The sequence below is a fragment of the Pararge aegeria genome, chromosome 2 (assembly GCF_905163445.1).
Source record: "Pararge aegeria chromosome 2, ilParAegt1.1, whole genome shotgun sequence".
Lineage (NCBI taxonomy): Eukaryota > Metazoa > Arthropoda > Insecta > Lepidoptera > Nymphalidae > Pararge > Pararge aegeria.
In genome coordinates, this window is record NC_053181.1 from 7,212,703 (window position 1) to 7,228,051 (window position 15,349).

Below are 15,349 nucleotides of genomic sequence, written 5' to 3' on the forward strand. Positions count from 1 at the left end.
CGATTAATTTAATTCTTTTCTCTAGCCGAAAAACGGTTGGGGACTTCTCCCGGGACTTCACCATCATCTCCTTGTGGCGAGCATAAATTGCTTACCTACTATATAAAATTAAGGAAGCGCAACCCGTGTACTTAATACTTATTGTTGTATTCGTTCCAGTGGCTATAATATCCGAAAAGTGCGCAAGTTCAATTTTTGTTTATTATTCACCAAAATACAATGGGACCACCTCAGAGGTTATGACATACCAAACGAAATAGAACCATCAAATCGTTTTGTAATTGGCGGAGTAATCGCGTAACAAATAGACAAAAACCATAAATGTCTCACACATATTATGTGCCCGGACAGCGTAACTAATTCCCTGGACTGTATCCAAATGATGTAACGCCTAGTACCTAACATTACTTTATCTGCTACAATCTCAAGAGTATATTCAATACAATACTTCTACGTCACGCGATACTCATAACACGTCGTAAACGCGGTCGATTAAACACAAAAATATAAGCATGCTGAATTGTATACAACAAAAGTGTTTTCGCTTTCCGCAATCTTTGCATTGCAAAAGCATAATTTATCTCAAGTGCGTCTGTGTAGAACATTTTACTATCTTTCTATACATTTATATAAGTGTTTTAAAAGTATTGGCTGAGCTTTTTTTTTAAATACAGAGTTAATTCTCGCCAAATTGGACTTTTTGGTACTGGTTCAGAATTGACATTATTTAGTGATCAAGAAAATAAAAATTATCTTCTAGTTTTAGTCATAGTGCTATGTAATTCTTATTATGGCTTTTGGCAGTGATAATCATCATTTTGTTTTTTTATGCCACATAAATACCCTCGTATGACTAAACTCAGTAACCGGTGATAGCGACTTCGGCGTATGTGCGCTTTAAGGACTGACCTTATTTAAAGTAATTAAATATAAATATTGAAATAATTCAACGGTGAAACAAAACACCACAACAAAATAGGAGTGAATCCGATCCCTATAAAAAAATTTACTTATTTTTGACAGTCACGGAACAAAACCTCGTATTCCTTGAATAATTTAAGATAACTCAGTTTTTATTTGGACTTGGTTGCAGAGTGAATTCTTGTGAGTTGATTCGCAAGCTTCGATTTTTGTATTGTCATATATATATATTTATATATTTATATATTTTTTTACATTATTGTTAACTTCTGAAATGAAAATCTTATACGATACAAAGTTATCGGCTATTACATCACACAAATGCAACAACAAATTCTTGCGTTTTTCTATTATGCGAATGTATCCCTCGTAACAAAATGATAATGAAACAATGAGCGTAGATCTAATTAAGTAGCACGTGCGTGCTCTGTTCTTTTCCGTTGAATGCAAATTATCAGCCGTGTTTAAAGTCGGTTAGTATGGAGTTAAAAATAATATCAGATACCTTACGTTTTTTTAAGTTACATGAATAGTTTTGAGCAAGAAATGGAACTGAGGAGGCCAGCGATGGAAAAATTAAGGGATTTAAGATGTCAACTTATTCTTCTGACAAAATTAAATTCCATCAACCGAGAGGCCTAGGTGTTTAACCTCATGTGTCTGTAATTACACCAGCAACCCATGCCCTTCGGAGCGGAACAAAGCAACACGCTTGGTGGCAGAAATAAGCATAGCGGCAGTACTGCCTCAGGCGAGCACTGTCACAAAAAGCTTTATTCTAATAAAAGTTGGTTTGGCCTTCAATTACGCAGCGATCGAGCAAAGGGTTGACGTGATATTTGGCATAAAGACAATTTATGAGTCGGGCCATAGACGTGTTATCCTTAAAAAACAGTTTAATTAGATACAGTTAAAGCTTCTCTGTTATAACCTCATCACGCTTATAAGGTAAAAGGTATTTATAAAGCCGCGGGCACTTCCAGTTATAATGAAAAAAGCGTAAAAAAACATCAGAAGTGAGATCTTACATCACAAGAACAACTAGTTCAACACGCATTCCCGCATCTGTTTTTTGCGATGCGACTGTATTCCCATTAAAAAATAATATAATAACGAAACAATGATCTAATTGAGAGCACGCGCGTGCTCTATTCTTGTTGACTATTGTATGCAAATTGAGTGCCGCGAGATCGTTGTTATTTCACCGGTTGGATTGTATATAATCATAATGTACTCCGCGGTATTTATCGAATGATAACGTATATGCTCTATATGCTGAGTCTGCCACTTGCGGTAATTAATCTCAATCTCAAACATTGGATAGAAGCAGACGTTACTTTGTTACTTTGCAGCAATCAATAATACACAATGCACGTTAAACTTCATTGGTTAAAATGCTTGATGAAGTGTGTTGCTTGCTGTGTGGTCAAGCTTGGTTGATGCATTTAACAAACAAGACATTTGACCGCGGCGCTTAAGATTACTTTACCGCGAACTACACATGTTAACATCTAACAACCTAGCGACGTTGGATGGGTTGTTTGGTTTCCAACTTTATTCCACGATATCTACTTAGTATCTAGTCCGAACCTACCACTTACCTGACCATATTTAACAAATCTATCAATATAAAGCCCGTTTATCTAACTTTTAATAACTAAGTTAGTTTTATGACGAGGTATATTTAATCAGACACCTGTATTTCATCTAGAGTTACAACGACCACTTCTTCAACTGTAGAGTGGTAAAGGACTACGCCCCCAAAGCTTTTTTAATCGAATGCGTCCAGTCACAATAAAAACCTCCTTTTAATATGATTTTAGAGGCGGGGCGACATTTGTTGCTCAATAGATCATCTTTTCTTATGATTTTTTTTAGTGCTTAAACCATGGAGGGATCAAATTATAAGATATCCGACATATATCTTTTCTTTACAAAAGTTTTAGTTCTTGTACCTTACCATGCATCTTACCAATAATAAAAAAAAACATAAAGCAGTATTTCCGGCACTTATACTCCTTAGCATAAGCCTCAGAGAACAGCGAGAGTAGATTGTAATGTAATTATCATTGAGACAGAAAGGTACAACCGGTGAAGGAATCGGAGCGTAAAGCTCGTGACTCCTCACGCGAAACGTGACAAGTTGTGGAGCTATCGAGTTATGAGCTAGGACACGTTAAAGAAACTAACCTCTCACTACCTGTAGCCTTAGCTCGCAATCGAAGAGTCGTTTTCGAGTATGGAAATACTTGGTTAGTTTATTTTATTCCACTGGAAGTTAACCCTTGACTGCAATTTCACCTGGTGGCTAAGTGATGATGCAGTCCAAGATGGTAACGGGCTAATCTGTTAGGGGTATGGCACTTATATGAAATCCATACACCTAATCGGTTTCTACGCGACGTCGCGTCGTACCTGAACGCTAAATCGCTTAGCGGCACGTTTTTGTCGGTACGTAACTAGCAACGACTGTAGTCTCTCGTAAAAAATCAGCAATTATAAATTCGCCAAAGGTCGCCAAATAAGGTTATGCTCTACATTGTGTTAAAGCTCAGATTTGCATTCAATTTTCTATCTAACTCGGGCTTTCGAAAAACAGGCTATGTAAAACAAAAATCTGAAGTAAGTACAGGACTTAAAAAAAACTACAGACTCTAAAAAGAGTTAAATTAGGGCCATTTTACTTTGCGACAGAGTTCAATGCTCGAAAACGAATCCTCGATAGTGAGCGAGCCAATCTTGAACTAGGGCTACTGAGATAGTCGTAAACCTATAAATTACCAGGACTACAAATATTTAACAAAATTTAACAAACGTTTTTCTTTGTGAAAATCAGCGGTATTTCTATAAACTAATTTTACAATAACGCTGTTTTTTAATTACGGTTGTTGAAAGTGAGTACATTACAATACAATTTGCGCCTCAAATAATTTAAAACAAAGTGGGATATTAAAAAGGTCTAATGAACAAATAATAAATTCTACAATACTTAAATGACACGATCAGCCATCTCATTCTAACTGAATTTTCTGATACCGCGTTTCTGGCGGTCCATGTGCGTGTTCACATCGCAATTATACACAGACAACATCAACAGGTAAGGAACTATCGGAAGAGTTACTGAATACAAGGGTGTTACAGTGCTTCTATTTTTAATTTTATTGCTTCCAATATATTGAGTGATGGATTGATTGATTAAAGGAATTATTTCAAATGTCTCTTTTAACGGTGAAATCATCGTGTGTTCCAGTAAATTCTATATAGCGGTCTTAAATACAAACTTTGTCAGCATGATGGACTGCGGCCTAAACTCTCCTCGTTGTTCAATCCTAATTAATTCAATTTAGTTTCGATTTTTATATCATATATTATCCAAAAAATATTAAGTGTAATTGGGCAGGTCTTTGTTATCGCGGCAAGGCAAAAGGACAAAGGATTGCGCCGTGTCAAGGGCAGGTCGGGGATTCTGCGCAGTCCCCGGGGACGCTGGTTCGACGTACACCAGGAGAACTAAACTGGAGCGAGGTTGCCCTCCTACCAATGCTTAAGTATCACGCGGTTAGGCTTGAAAGTTAAAACGGATTACCTCACTGAAACTTAAACATAAAAGTTGTTTGCATTCTAATTATTGTACCTATACTAGATGCAGAATACCGAGCTCTTCCAGGGAACTTGTAAGTTAAGGTTTTCTTTTCTTATATTTACCTAATCATAACTTTTCCGGCAATTTACTATAATAGCATAGGTAACCGTAAAACTTATCGCGTTTTCGTGCTTGGTTTTAACCACAGAAGTCACCTTATTCAACTGTTCTGTGTTTTAATCACTCAGCATGGATTCGCTTATGTGATAGAATCATGCCTACCTAGCGGCAATCCAGTTCTTACCAAAATAGTTTGTTAAGTGCATTAATTGTTTTAATACTTCTATTTAATATTCGAGAAAGTAGAGTAACGTCTAGTCGAACAACCTTATTATCCTCGTATTAATGTCATAGTGTAAAACACACGTCCTCTCTCATACACATAGGACAGGAAGATTTATAGCATAGATACATCACGCTGGTCCAATGCAGGCTGCTGGGCTCTAACAATTATTATTATAACTTAGTAAGTAAAATTATCTGAGACGATACGAAATCTTAACCTGCTTTTCGAGGCACGCTAATCGTTGTCGTTGTCGATGTGAATTTCTCAAATGTGGGTTGAGACCGCGAATATTAGTGTTGCCCAAATTCAGTCTTGGTCTTGCAGTCTTGGTCTTGTTCTTGCGTTTTTGCAAGACCAAGACCAAGAACAAGACCGCGTATTTTTAGCAAGACCAAGACCAAGACTGACCGTGCAAGACTTGAGCAAGAACAAGACATAGCCTGCAAGACTCTTGCGTCTTGCAGCTAGGACTTAGCGCTATTTCACGGAGTAGTTAGGTGTAACAGTTCGGTGTATAGGTAGGTAGGTACGCTTAGGAATTCTATGAGACGCAAAAAACTATATCAAAGAATATGAAAAACTGGACCTATGCGCATTACGACTAATACCATAAACATAGCGAATAAAAAAATATCTATTAAAATCAAACTGAGTGCATGCATAGTTATGTTTTAACCATCGGCACTTTGATAATGCGGCATCAAAGGTTTTGTACTTACTTCTCAAAGAAATTTGCCGCTTTTCGGAAGTACATGGTTATGATACACGCGCCGGCGGCTTCTTTTGAAATCTAAAACAATCGTTGCCGCCGCGCCGAAATCATAACATTTGACACTATTCATGCAAAATAATTTCGAATTTTAAGAGTACCTACAGGTGTTCCAAAGAATAAATAAGTTTCAGATTGGTGATTTTAGATTGGTGGAGGACGCATGAGACAGAGTATCCGATTTTATCGAAAATGGCCCGTGATTTTCTCTCAATACCTGCAACTTCAGTACCTGCTGAGAGGTTATTTTCTAAAGCATCATTAGTAATTAGAAAACATAGAAATAGGTTAAGTGATGAGTCAGCCAGATGGTTACTTTGTATTAATTCTTGGTCAAAAGAATTGATATAAAGTATCATAACCTAATGATAAAGCTGTTGATTTGTGTTGTATTTTATTTTTTATTCAAATAAATGATAAATCGTAAAACTCTTGTATTAAATTTCTTATAAGTTGAGGGTTCAATCTCTTTCTAGACAGATAAGTATTGTTCTTTAAAATACAGTCAAGTTATTGTAATTAATTTGTTTTTTTACATGTTTTAGCAAATGTAAGCTTATAAATCATAAATGTTTATTAAGAAACAGTTACTTCCATGGAAAACGACATATAGGTCAGTTGATTTTTCGAATTTCTTATCAAATCTTCAGTTATTTATTAATCTGCTTGATCTTTACTATGGCTATGTTAATTCAAGCTCACAATGTTCCAATTCTAATACGTTTTTCTAAGATTTAAAGTAAACTTTAATAAATAGTAATAGACTAATAGGTAATTGCAAGACTTGCAAGACTCTTGCTGCAAGACCAAGACCAAGACCAAGACTGGGAGCGCAAGACCAAGACCAAGACCAAGACCAGGTGTATTGGCGCAAGACCAAGACCAAGACTGGCTAAGTCTCGTCTTGTTCTTGCATTTGGGCAACACTAGCGAATATGTGTTAATATAAAATTATCGAGCCGACCCCTTTTAGTGGCCGGTGCTAACCTTTAAGGACAATGAAGCAGTCCAGTTGATCAACATTGTCGAATCCTTATCGGCCCACTGCAGGGTCACCGCTCAGAATGAGAAGGATTCAGGCCTAAGTCAACCTCAGTGACCGCCGACTGGCGCAGTGGGCAGCGATCCTGCTTTCTGAGTTCAAGGCCGTGGGTTCGATTCCCACAACTGGAAAATGTTTGTGATGAGCATGAATGTTTTTCAGTGTCTGGGTGTTTATCTTATACATTATATTATAAGGGTTTATGTATATTATTCATAAAAATATTCATCAGTCATCTTAGTACCCATAACACAAGCTACGCTTACTTTGGGGCTTGATGGCGATGTGTTTGTTTTCGTATTATATTTATTTATTTATTTAATGGCCAAGTGCGGATTACGCACATAAATCCGAAAGGCCAAAGCTCTAAACTTCTCTAGTTGCTAAAGATATATATCCGCGATGATCTAACGGCAGTCATATTGCTATTATGCCTGGTAACAACGCGTTGCCCAGGGTCGGCTGATCGGTACCCTGACCTATTTGCAAGCACAATATGTGTGCGCCCACACTCGCCCACGTCCAGTCAATCTCCGCTTAGCGTGCAAAATCGTTTGATACCTCCGTTCTTCCAAGAAGCAATATAATAAATGTGTGCTCTAAGATAGATTTGTGGTAGCTGGGGCTGTAATATAGCTAAGAAGTAGGAAGGGACTTAACTACATTATTTACTTAGGTATAATTTTTTACCAAGAACACATCGGTAACGATGATTAAGTCCTAAACGGTACAACGCTTTATCACTTTATAAAATCATCTTAGTCACATCTCGGAAGAGAAGCTTTCCTTCTATAAGAAGGAATAACAAAGAATATTATATAGACTAAAATACATATTAGTTTTTATTTTTTGACTCACAAATAAAAGACCTATAAAATAAGCTAAAATGCAAAATATATAAATATTATCCTATGAATTTTCCACTTATGCATCAGCCGACCAGCTAGTTTTCCAAAACTTCGAAAAATACATGAATACAAGTTAACAAAGAATCAACGTAGTTAAAGGACTTATGCCTGTTTTCTCCAATGAGAGGCAAGGCAATGCCTAAGTAAGTAACCTAATCAAAGAAGATTCCTAGGCATACATTTATCTTTCAGCAATCGATTTTCACTAGGCAACTCATATGATAACCTAACTTGTCTATGGTTCTTGCTATAAGGTGTGGTATTTTGGGTTTGTATTATCATATTTTTATGTTTTGTATTATCAATCTTTACGCTCCGCTGAATCGGTGTCGTAACTTTAGATGGCGTCATCACATAAGAGTTCGTGAAACGCTTTTTTTCTTTACGAATCACCGAAATTAATAAGCATCCGATTCAGGCTATTCATAGGTTTAGTCAAAACAGGCAGTAGTCTCCGGAAACAGCTACTTTACAATAATGATAAGCAGTGACAAAGCGTACATTTTAAATATTCTTTCTTATTTTGTGAAGACAAATTGATCATTGGTATCATGGTTGTCAAGGTCATACTCATAATTGAAGTAAGAAGGACGTGTCAGTTTTGAGTAATAACTCAATTATGTTTCAGACTAATTTATCTCCCACTTAAATATTTTAAGAGACATCACTTTCACTTCATTAGCAAATCTTAAAGTCAGGGTTCATCAAAGAGAATTAATATAACGGCTGAAACTCTAATTACGAGAATGTAATTACTTATTATTCTAAATACGTTGCGGTTAAAACCCTCAGTGGCTCTATGTTAGTGACCTTTTAACTTCGGTATAATATTTGTCCGTCGGTTTCTCAACCTGTCCTGACCCTCGGCCGTTTTGTCTCTCTTCCGGAATGTATTCTTCGTCCCCATTATTATCTTTATTTCATTATTTTTTATCTTTTGTTTTTTAATGCTCGTTTTTTTAATTTGGTTTACAATAAAGTGTATTTCATTCATTCATTTATGTTTCTTATATGCATTACTAGATCTGTCATTGGCTTAACTCGTCTTGGCTATTTGCGAATACTGTATCTTTAAGGATAATTTGTACCTATAGGGAACTATACCAAGACTAATTTTATTAAAATTCATCCAAATCAATCTCAGGGGCAATATCTGGCCTGCTAATTGCTTTAGACCTGAGAGGAAGCGTGCAATTGAACGGATAAAAAGTATTTTCAACTTTCTGGTTTAGAAAATATCTGAAAACGACAAAGATACCAAGATTATTTATCGTAAATAAACCAAAATATATATATAAGTTTGATTAAATGGCAATTGTATAAATATAATAATTTTTATTAGTCAAAAAGTATCGTAATTTTTGAATCGATTTCTAATTATAATTGATTGAAATACAGCTCCGATATCTGGAAACATTTAACTTGGCGGATGTGCAAAATAATTCAGTCAATTAGTCAATTATTTATTGGGTTTTTAATGGTAGGGTAAAAGAAATGTTGATAAAAAACAAATAAACATAAAGAAATCAGACATATTTTTTTTTGATTAAATATACATACGACACGACGCCAAGGCATGTCCATGGGCAATGTCCTTTGTTGTGAATCAAACGTCCATACTTATATTATTATGTTTTTGTTTGTCCTTACTTTACGCTCTAACTAAGCAACCGATCGCCTTGATTTTTGGCATCATCAGCAACTGACTCTCAGTTGGAAGGAGGGAGAGGAACATAGGCTACTTTTTATCACTTGAATACAAGCGTTGCCCGAGGGATTTGTTAAAAAAACAGCAATAAACACGGACAACAGATAGTCATTTTAATAAATTGTTAAAAACTATTCAATAAATATTATTAGCACATTTGTTAAAATGCTAATCAATTTAATAAAACATATAAAGCTTTATAGTTAACGAAAGTTTACTTATTATTAAACCCACTTTACAAAATTACTGTTACAAATTATCCATATGCAAGAATCCCGTCGATTCATTGATATGATATTATTTGCAAGAAGGACAAACAAGCTTAAACGGAATTAAATTATTTATTATAAATAGATAAAGTGGGGATTTTAAAATTATTTAACTCATGCACTTCACATTTTTGCAATATTTAGTTCTATATCAACATCGTATATAAGGCGCGTGCAGGGGAAGAAGTTTTAACGAATTCATAACCAGTTATACGCTAACTATGTGTGCAACTAAATCAATCAGCGAAAAGTTGTTATGAAAATTATCGAAATCAGATAACAAAATGATAACAAATCAAGTTCCTATTACCGATACCGTTAGATAAGTAAGAGCTCCAAGTTCATTAGCAAATTGATTGTAGGTATAAAAAAACGACATTGAGTACAGTTTAATGAGGTTTTGGCTTTGGCCCTTAGGAGCCTAGCAAAATAAAGTAAACGCAGCGTTAGGTAGGTAATGCGACACAGTGGATCGGGGTGTAGTTTAGAATATATTTTGAAGGTTTTTATAATGGCAAAATGTACTATCCATCAGTTACTCGAATGAAATCCTGGGAAACCGCTAGTAAATAATATACTAGCGCGTCTGATACATCGATAATCCATACCGTATCACTGTCGTAAAATATTCATTTATGACGACCTCACTGGCACAGCAGTGAGCGCGTAGTTTTAAGTAAGAGGTCCTGGGTTTTATCCCCAGCTAAGGCAATTAAGGGGTTTATAAATTCTCTATTTTGCTCTAGTCTGGGCTGTTGAGAGGCGTCGGAAGTATCTAGGTTTACCATCCTACCGACAAAGACTTGCTAGCGGCGAAATTCAAATTCATTTATTGCAAGAAAGTTGTACATTCATACAAAGCTAAAAAATTAAATAGTTACAAACGTATCGTAGCCAAAGACATGACACTGGCTCATAAGCATGCATGAAAAATCTATTTATTTTAGTTTTAGTATTTTGGTCATTTGATATTGGTATTTTAAGTGCCTATCTAATTTGCATTCGTCAACATCATCATGAGTTTATCAGTGTTAAACTGCTACAGCCGTGTCTTACAGCATAAAAGAATTTAAAGCTAAGCGCTGCTCTCATTCTATTCGACTGACTTTGAACGATAATAAATGTATAATGTGTGTTTATATTTTCTTTGGCACAAAGATTACGCCAGCGGCTAACAGGGCATGCGCTATAGAGCTGCGATATAAAAAATGAATGCTCACAAGTGTGGTCACACCTGTTGGCACAACACCATCATACAATTTCAACGGACGGTTACACTTGACCAAAGCGGGAGGGGAGTTAATTGGGTGTTAATTAAGACTTCAAATTGATGCCGCCATCAAGGATATGTCTATTCACCGACAAATAAACAATCATTGTTGCCCTATTAATTAATAGCTATAATATATTATTTTTTGTTCAGATAAAATTAAGGGCCCGGAAATTTCATTAAACTTAAGATAAAGTGTAAGTTTTTTTTTCTATAAAATAGGTTAACTGTACGTTAACGAACTTACAAGTGCATTTTTCTAAGAAATCGAGATTGTGGCAGCCCTATTCGTTTCAGTGAGTTCCTCAAGAGACGGCCGACGATCCTTCCATAACTTAATTTCCTGCGATAGCCTCAAATAACTTTGCGAAACTGACTAGACAGGCGACTCCATAAGCTAGATTCATTTTGTATCTTCGCTATGAAAAATGTAGAGGATACAGATCGCAGTGGAGGCAATCTCGCGGAGCAATTTCGGAACAGAAACACTTTCGTAACAAATTCACGAAATTGCACGTCATGTAATTTTATTTAATTCTCAATAAAAAAATCAAAAAACAAAATTTTTATTCAAAAAGAAAGTATTTCTAATGAATTTAAAAAATAACTAATGTAATTATCAAATAGTTTTTAGTTTAAGGAAGTTATTTACCAACTCCAAATAATCTAAAGATTCTCTGAAAAAAATTCTTGATTTTTTTTTTGACAAGCCGAATCATGGCTTAACGTACTCTGAAGTCTGAAGGTACAGGGAGGGACAATGCTAATATCTTAACTAAAAGTAACTTTCTCGTAGGTAGGTAGGTAGGTAGGTAGGTAGGTACTGAGAAAATCTTGGCAAAAAAAATCCAATCCCAAAAACTTTTGTATGATCTGAGACTTGAACCCAAGATCTCGTAATGATAGCTTTTAATACATAGATCAATGAGGCTGTTTTCACCTATTGTTACATGTATGATCATAAAGTTTTCAAAAAGAAGTTTATTATTTAGCTTTCTTAATCTGACCGAGGATCAGCTTAATAAACTTGAGCGTCTTCAAAATCTGGCTATTCGGTTCATATTTGGCCTTCGCAAATATGACCATGTTTCCGTATTTCGGAAACTCAAGTGGCTTCCTATTCGTCGTCGCCGGGATATGCATGTACTTTCTCTTCTGTACTGTGTGTTATTTCATCTAAATACTCCCTCGTATTTAAAAGAGAAGTTCACTTTTCTTGGTGAGCAATCTGGTGTAAGATCGTGCCGTGCGCTGACGCTGTGTATGCCTTATCATAAGTCAAAATTTTATAAGCGTTCGTTTAGCGTACGAGCTGTGGAATTGTGGAATGCGCTTCCATTGAGCATACGACGATCCAAATCACTGGCGATATTTAAAAGAGCAGTTAAGGCCCATTATATTGTTAACGACTTTTAATAGTATGTATATATGTACTTACTCATTTATTGTATGTTAAAGTATTTAATTATGTAAGTGTTGTTATTATATATATTAGTTTATTTTTATATTTATTTATTTATTATATTATTTATTTTTTATCTATTTGTGCACACTAGTTTATGTATTGGCATGTAGTTATTTGCATGTATGTATTTTAATATTTGTACCACCAGCAGTCTATTCTCCTCTTCTTTTTTTTTCCTAATTCTAAGGTTGCCTGGCAGAGATCGCTATTAAGCGATAAGGCCGCCTTTTGTATTACTACTTCTTTCGATGTTTCTGTTATATTTTAAATGTTGTGGTATACAAATAAAGAGTTTAATAATAATTATTGCGATTCATTTCCATTTCAGTGGCGGTAACTACCTAAATACACGATTTATTTAAACTTCACAGAAGTTTAAGTTAAAAATAAATTCCGCTAGACTAAATAAGGTGCTTTATCGCAGCATCCTCGCGAAACTTTGTTACTTGATTACTCTATCTCATTTTCCAAGTAATAAATGGCGGAGATTTTTTACAAGTGCTCTTAAAGCGAAGGCTTTACTCAAAAAGACGTTAAATATAAAACTATTTGCTTTTAGTTCAGCATCGTATAAAACCAAACATTTAAAAATGTGAATAATAATTGCTAAAAGTTATTTCCATAATTTGATTTATCATACACAAGTTACATAAAATAGGGAAATTAATTTATATGAAACTTGAAATTATGTTCCACACACAATAATGTTGCAAATGTTTACGAAAATCGTAATTATTTGACAACCTTAAATGTATGGTTTCACTTTTAGAACCAGTGAGCTGATTGACATAATATCTTAAGGGTGTATTGGTGTTGTAAATTTTGAATCGTTAATTGACGTCCGCTATAGTATAATTTATCTATACTTATAATAAAACTGAAACTAGATTTTCATCGGAAAATGTAGTGCCATTTTATGGAACTGACGCTAACCTTCCAGGCCTCGCCATTAAACGTGGTATAACAACGGAACAGTAATTGCGTTTTTTATCACACTTCAACTGAGAGCACCTATCAAATGTCAAGAGCGTTACAAAACACTGAATAACTAACTATTCCGACTTTGATCTGTAAGGTATTAGGCATTAGAGGTTTCATCATCATCATCATCACATCAACCGATAGACGTCCACTGCTGGACATAGGTCTTTTGTAGGGAGTTCCAAGTTCCACGATTCTGAGCCGCTTGGATCCAACGGCTACCTGCGACGCGCTTAATGTCGTCTGTCCACCTCGTTGTATTAGAGGTTTACCCGATGACAATTAGATTCTTGCTTTTGAATATCAGTACATACTAACCAGTGTCTTCATAAGAGCAGATAGTTCCTTGGTGACGACTGCAAACTTGAAGAAAGCTGCACCGATGTCCGGCTCGGAGTCTTTACTTAGGGCGTTTCCCCCGAGTCGCTCCAGGGCCCGAGATAGGTACATCTCATTGTCCACGTGTGCTAAACAGGGACAAAAGATTCATAAATGATACATCTGAATTTGCTTGATGGTCGATAGATTCCTCTCTTAGAAGAACCGAAAAATATAGTTTTTTATATCAAGATGCAGTACCTATTATTTTTAAATTTTTTAACAACCTTGTATCGAGGAGTTCCATACGTTCGAGGAGGACAAAGGATTCGTATTTCCGAGAGGTTGTATATTAATGCCTTCTCAGAGCGATGCATTTTTTACACATTCATTAGGGGAGAACACGACGAAAAAACTAGTTAGTTTAAGACGTGACTGACATACGATAATCATTACTGACATACATCAAATCTTGCATCCCAAGATTAACTGAAGAGTATACCTCTTCAGTAAATCTTGGGACGCAAGCTAAACTCAGTTTCAAATATATCCCGAGCAAAGCATCTCAAATGTAATTGAATGGGAATGATTCAACACAAACTACCGCAGATAAGCCGTAATCCAAGTATCGTAGCAGTAGGTAGGTACGAGTAAAGACTCTTTCATCATCATGTCCAACGACTGTAAGCTAAGCCGGGGATTTTCATTACAATAGCCCGGCTAGCTTAGTTGTTATGTTGCACGGAAACTTGCACAACTTGATGGAGTGGCGTTCAGTAGACTGCCGGACATTTAATTAGGCTAGAGCTGGATAAACTTGCTAGCTTAAACCCGGTAGTTGAATCAGTGAAACGTTATACATTCTAAGAAAGTTAAAGTTTACAAACCGTAACATAGGGCAGCAAGAAAAGAAGAAGATTATAATATTTTCCTTAATTATTTCTTTTGCAACTAATTCTTTTGAAACCACCTAGAAAAACAATCTAAACGAAAATTAGGTATAAAAGAAACCCCATATACATAGATATGTATATGGGGTTTCTTTTCGTTGTAAGATTATAACGTTGGAACGTTTTGGTATCTCTAATTACTACATAGCACATTATAATATCAAACATCAATCTATCTGAACTTATAGCTCACTTTTAATTAACTACAAAGAGATAACTTCTTCAATCTTCTTCTGACACTTCTGTCTGTACTGTCCTGTAATTCTATTTTTCCCGCAATATGACATATAAGTTCCTGTCATTTTGAATCCCTATTCCAACTTATATTGACCACAGATTATGCACAATTTTGACCAGTCTGAACGAAGATACCTTTTTTCTTTAACTAAACGTACATACAAATGCAGATTTGCTAACAGGTAGTTTAAAATTATACGACATAAGCAAGTAGGTATGTGAGCTTATAGATAATATACCTAAAGTAGTCATTAACGCGTCAGTAATAGAAAATATGGATAATAAGATCACGCGTTAGTCTTTTTTTTTATTTTTTTTATTGTTCTAATTGACGGACCAAACACCTGATGGAAAGTCGAGAACCATCGCCTATAATGTCGTGTCGTGCATCAACCTGAGTCTCTTGTGTAATTAAATCAGCAACCACGCCCTTCAGAACGGAACACAGCATTGCAACAATGCTGCTTAGCGGTGGTAGTACTCGTACTTCCCCGGACGAACGAAACGAAACCCCGGACGAAAGCTCTCTTACCACTTTATTATTTCCTTGATAATGTCACTTGTATGACGAGAATATTTACT

At 35.5% G+C, this 15,349-nt stretch overlaps 1 protein-coding gene across 6 annotated transcripts in view; it reads right to left on the reverse strand.

The window, feature by feature from the left end:
• Window positions 1–15,349, reverse strand: part of LOC120634861 (arfGAP with SH3 domain, ANK repeat and PH domain-containing protein) — a 72,864-nt gene that overhangs the window by 37,512 nt on the left and 20,003 nt on the right. For all 6 annotated transcript variants that reach the window (XM_039905711.1, XM_039905735.1, XM_039905745.1 and 3 more), the window contains one exon: window positions 13,581–13,729. In XM_039905711.1, the coding sequence (XP_039761645.1) occupies window positions 13,581–13,729 (149 nt within the window). The remainder of the gene's footprint in view (window positions 1–13,580; window positions 13,730–15,349) is intronic.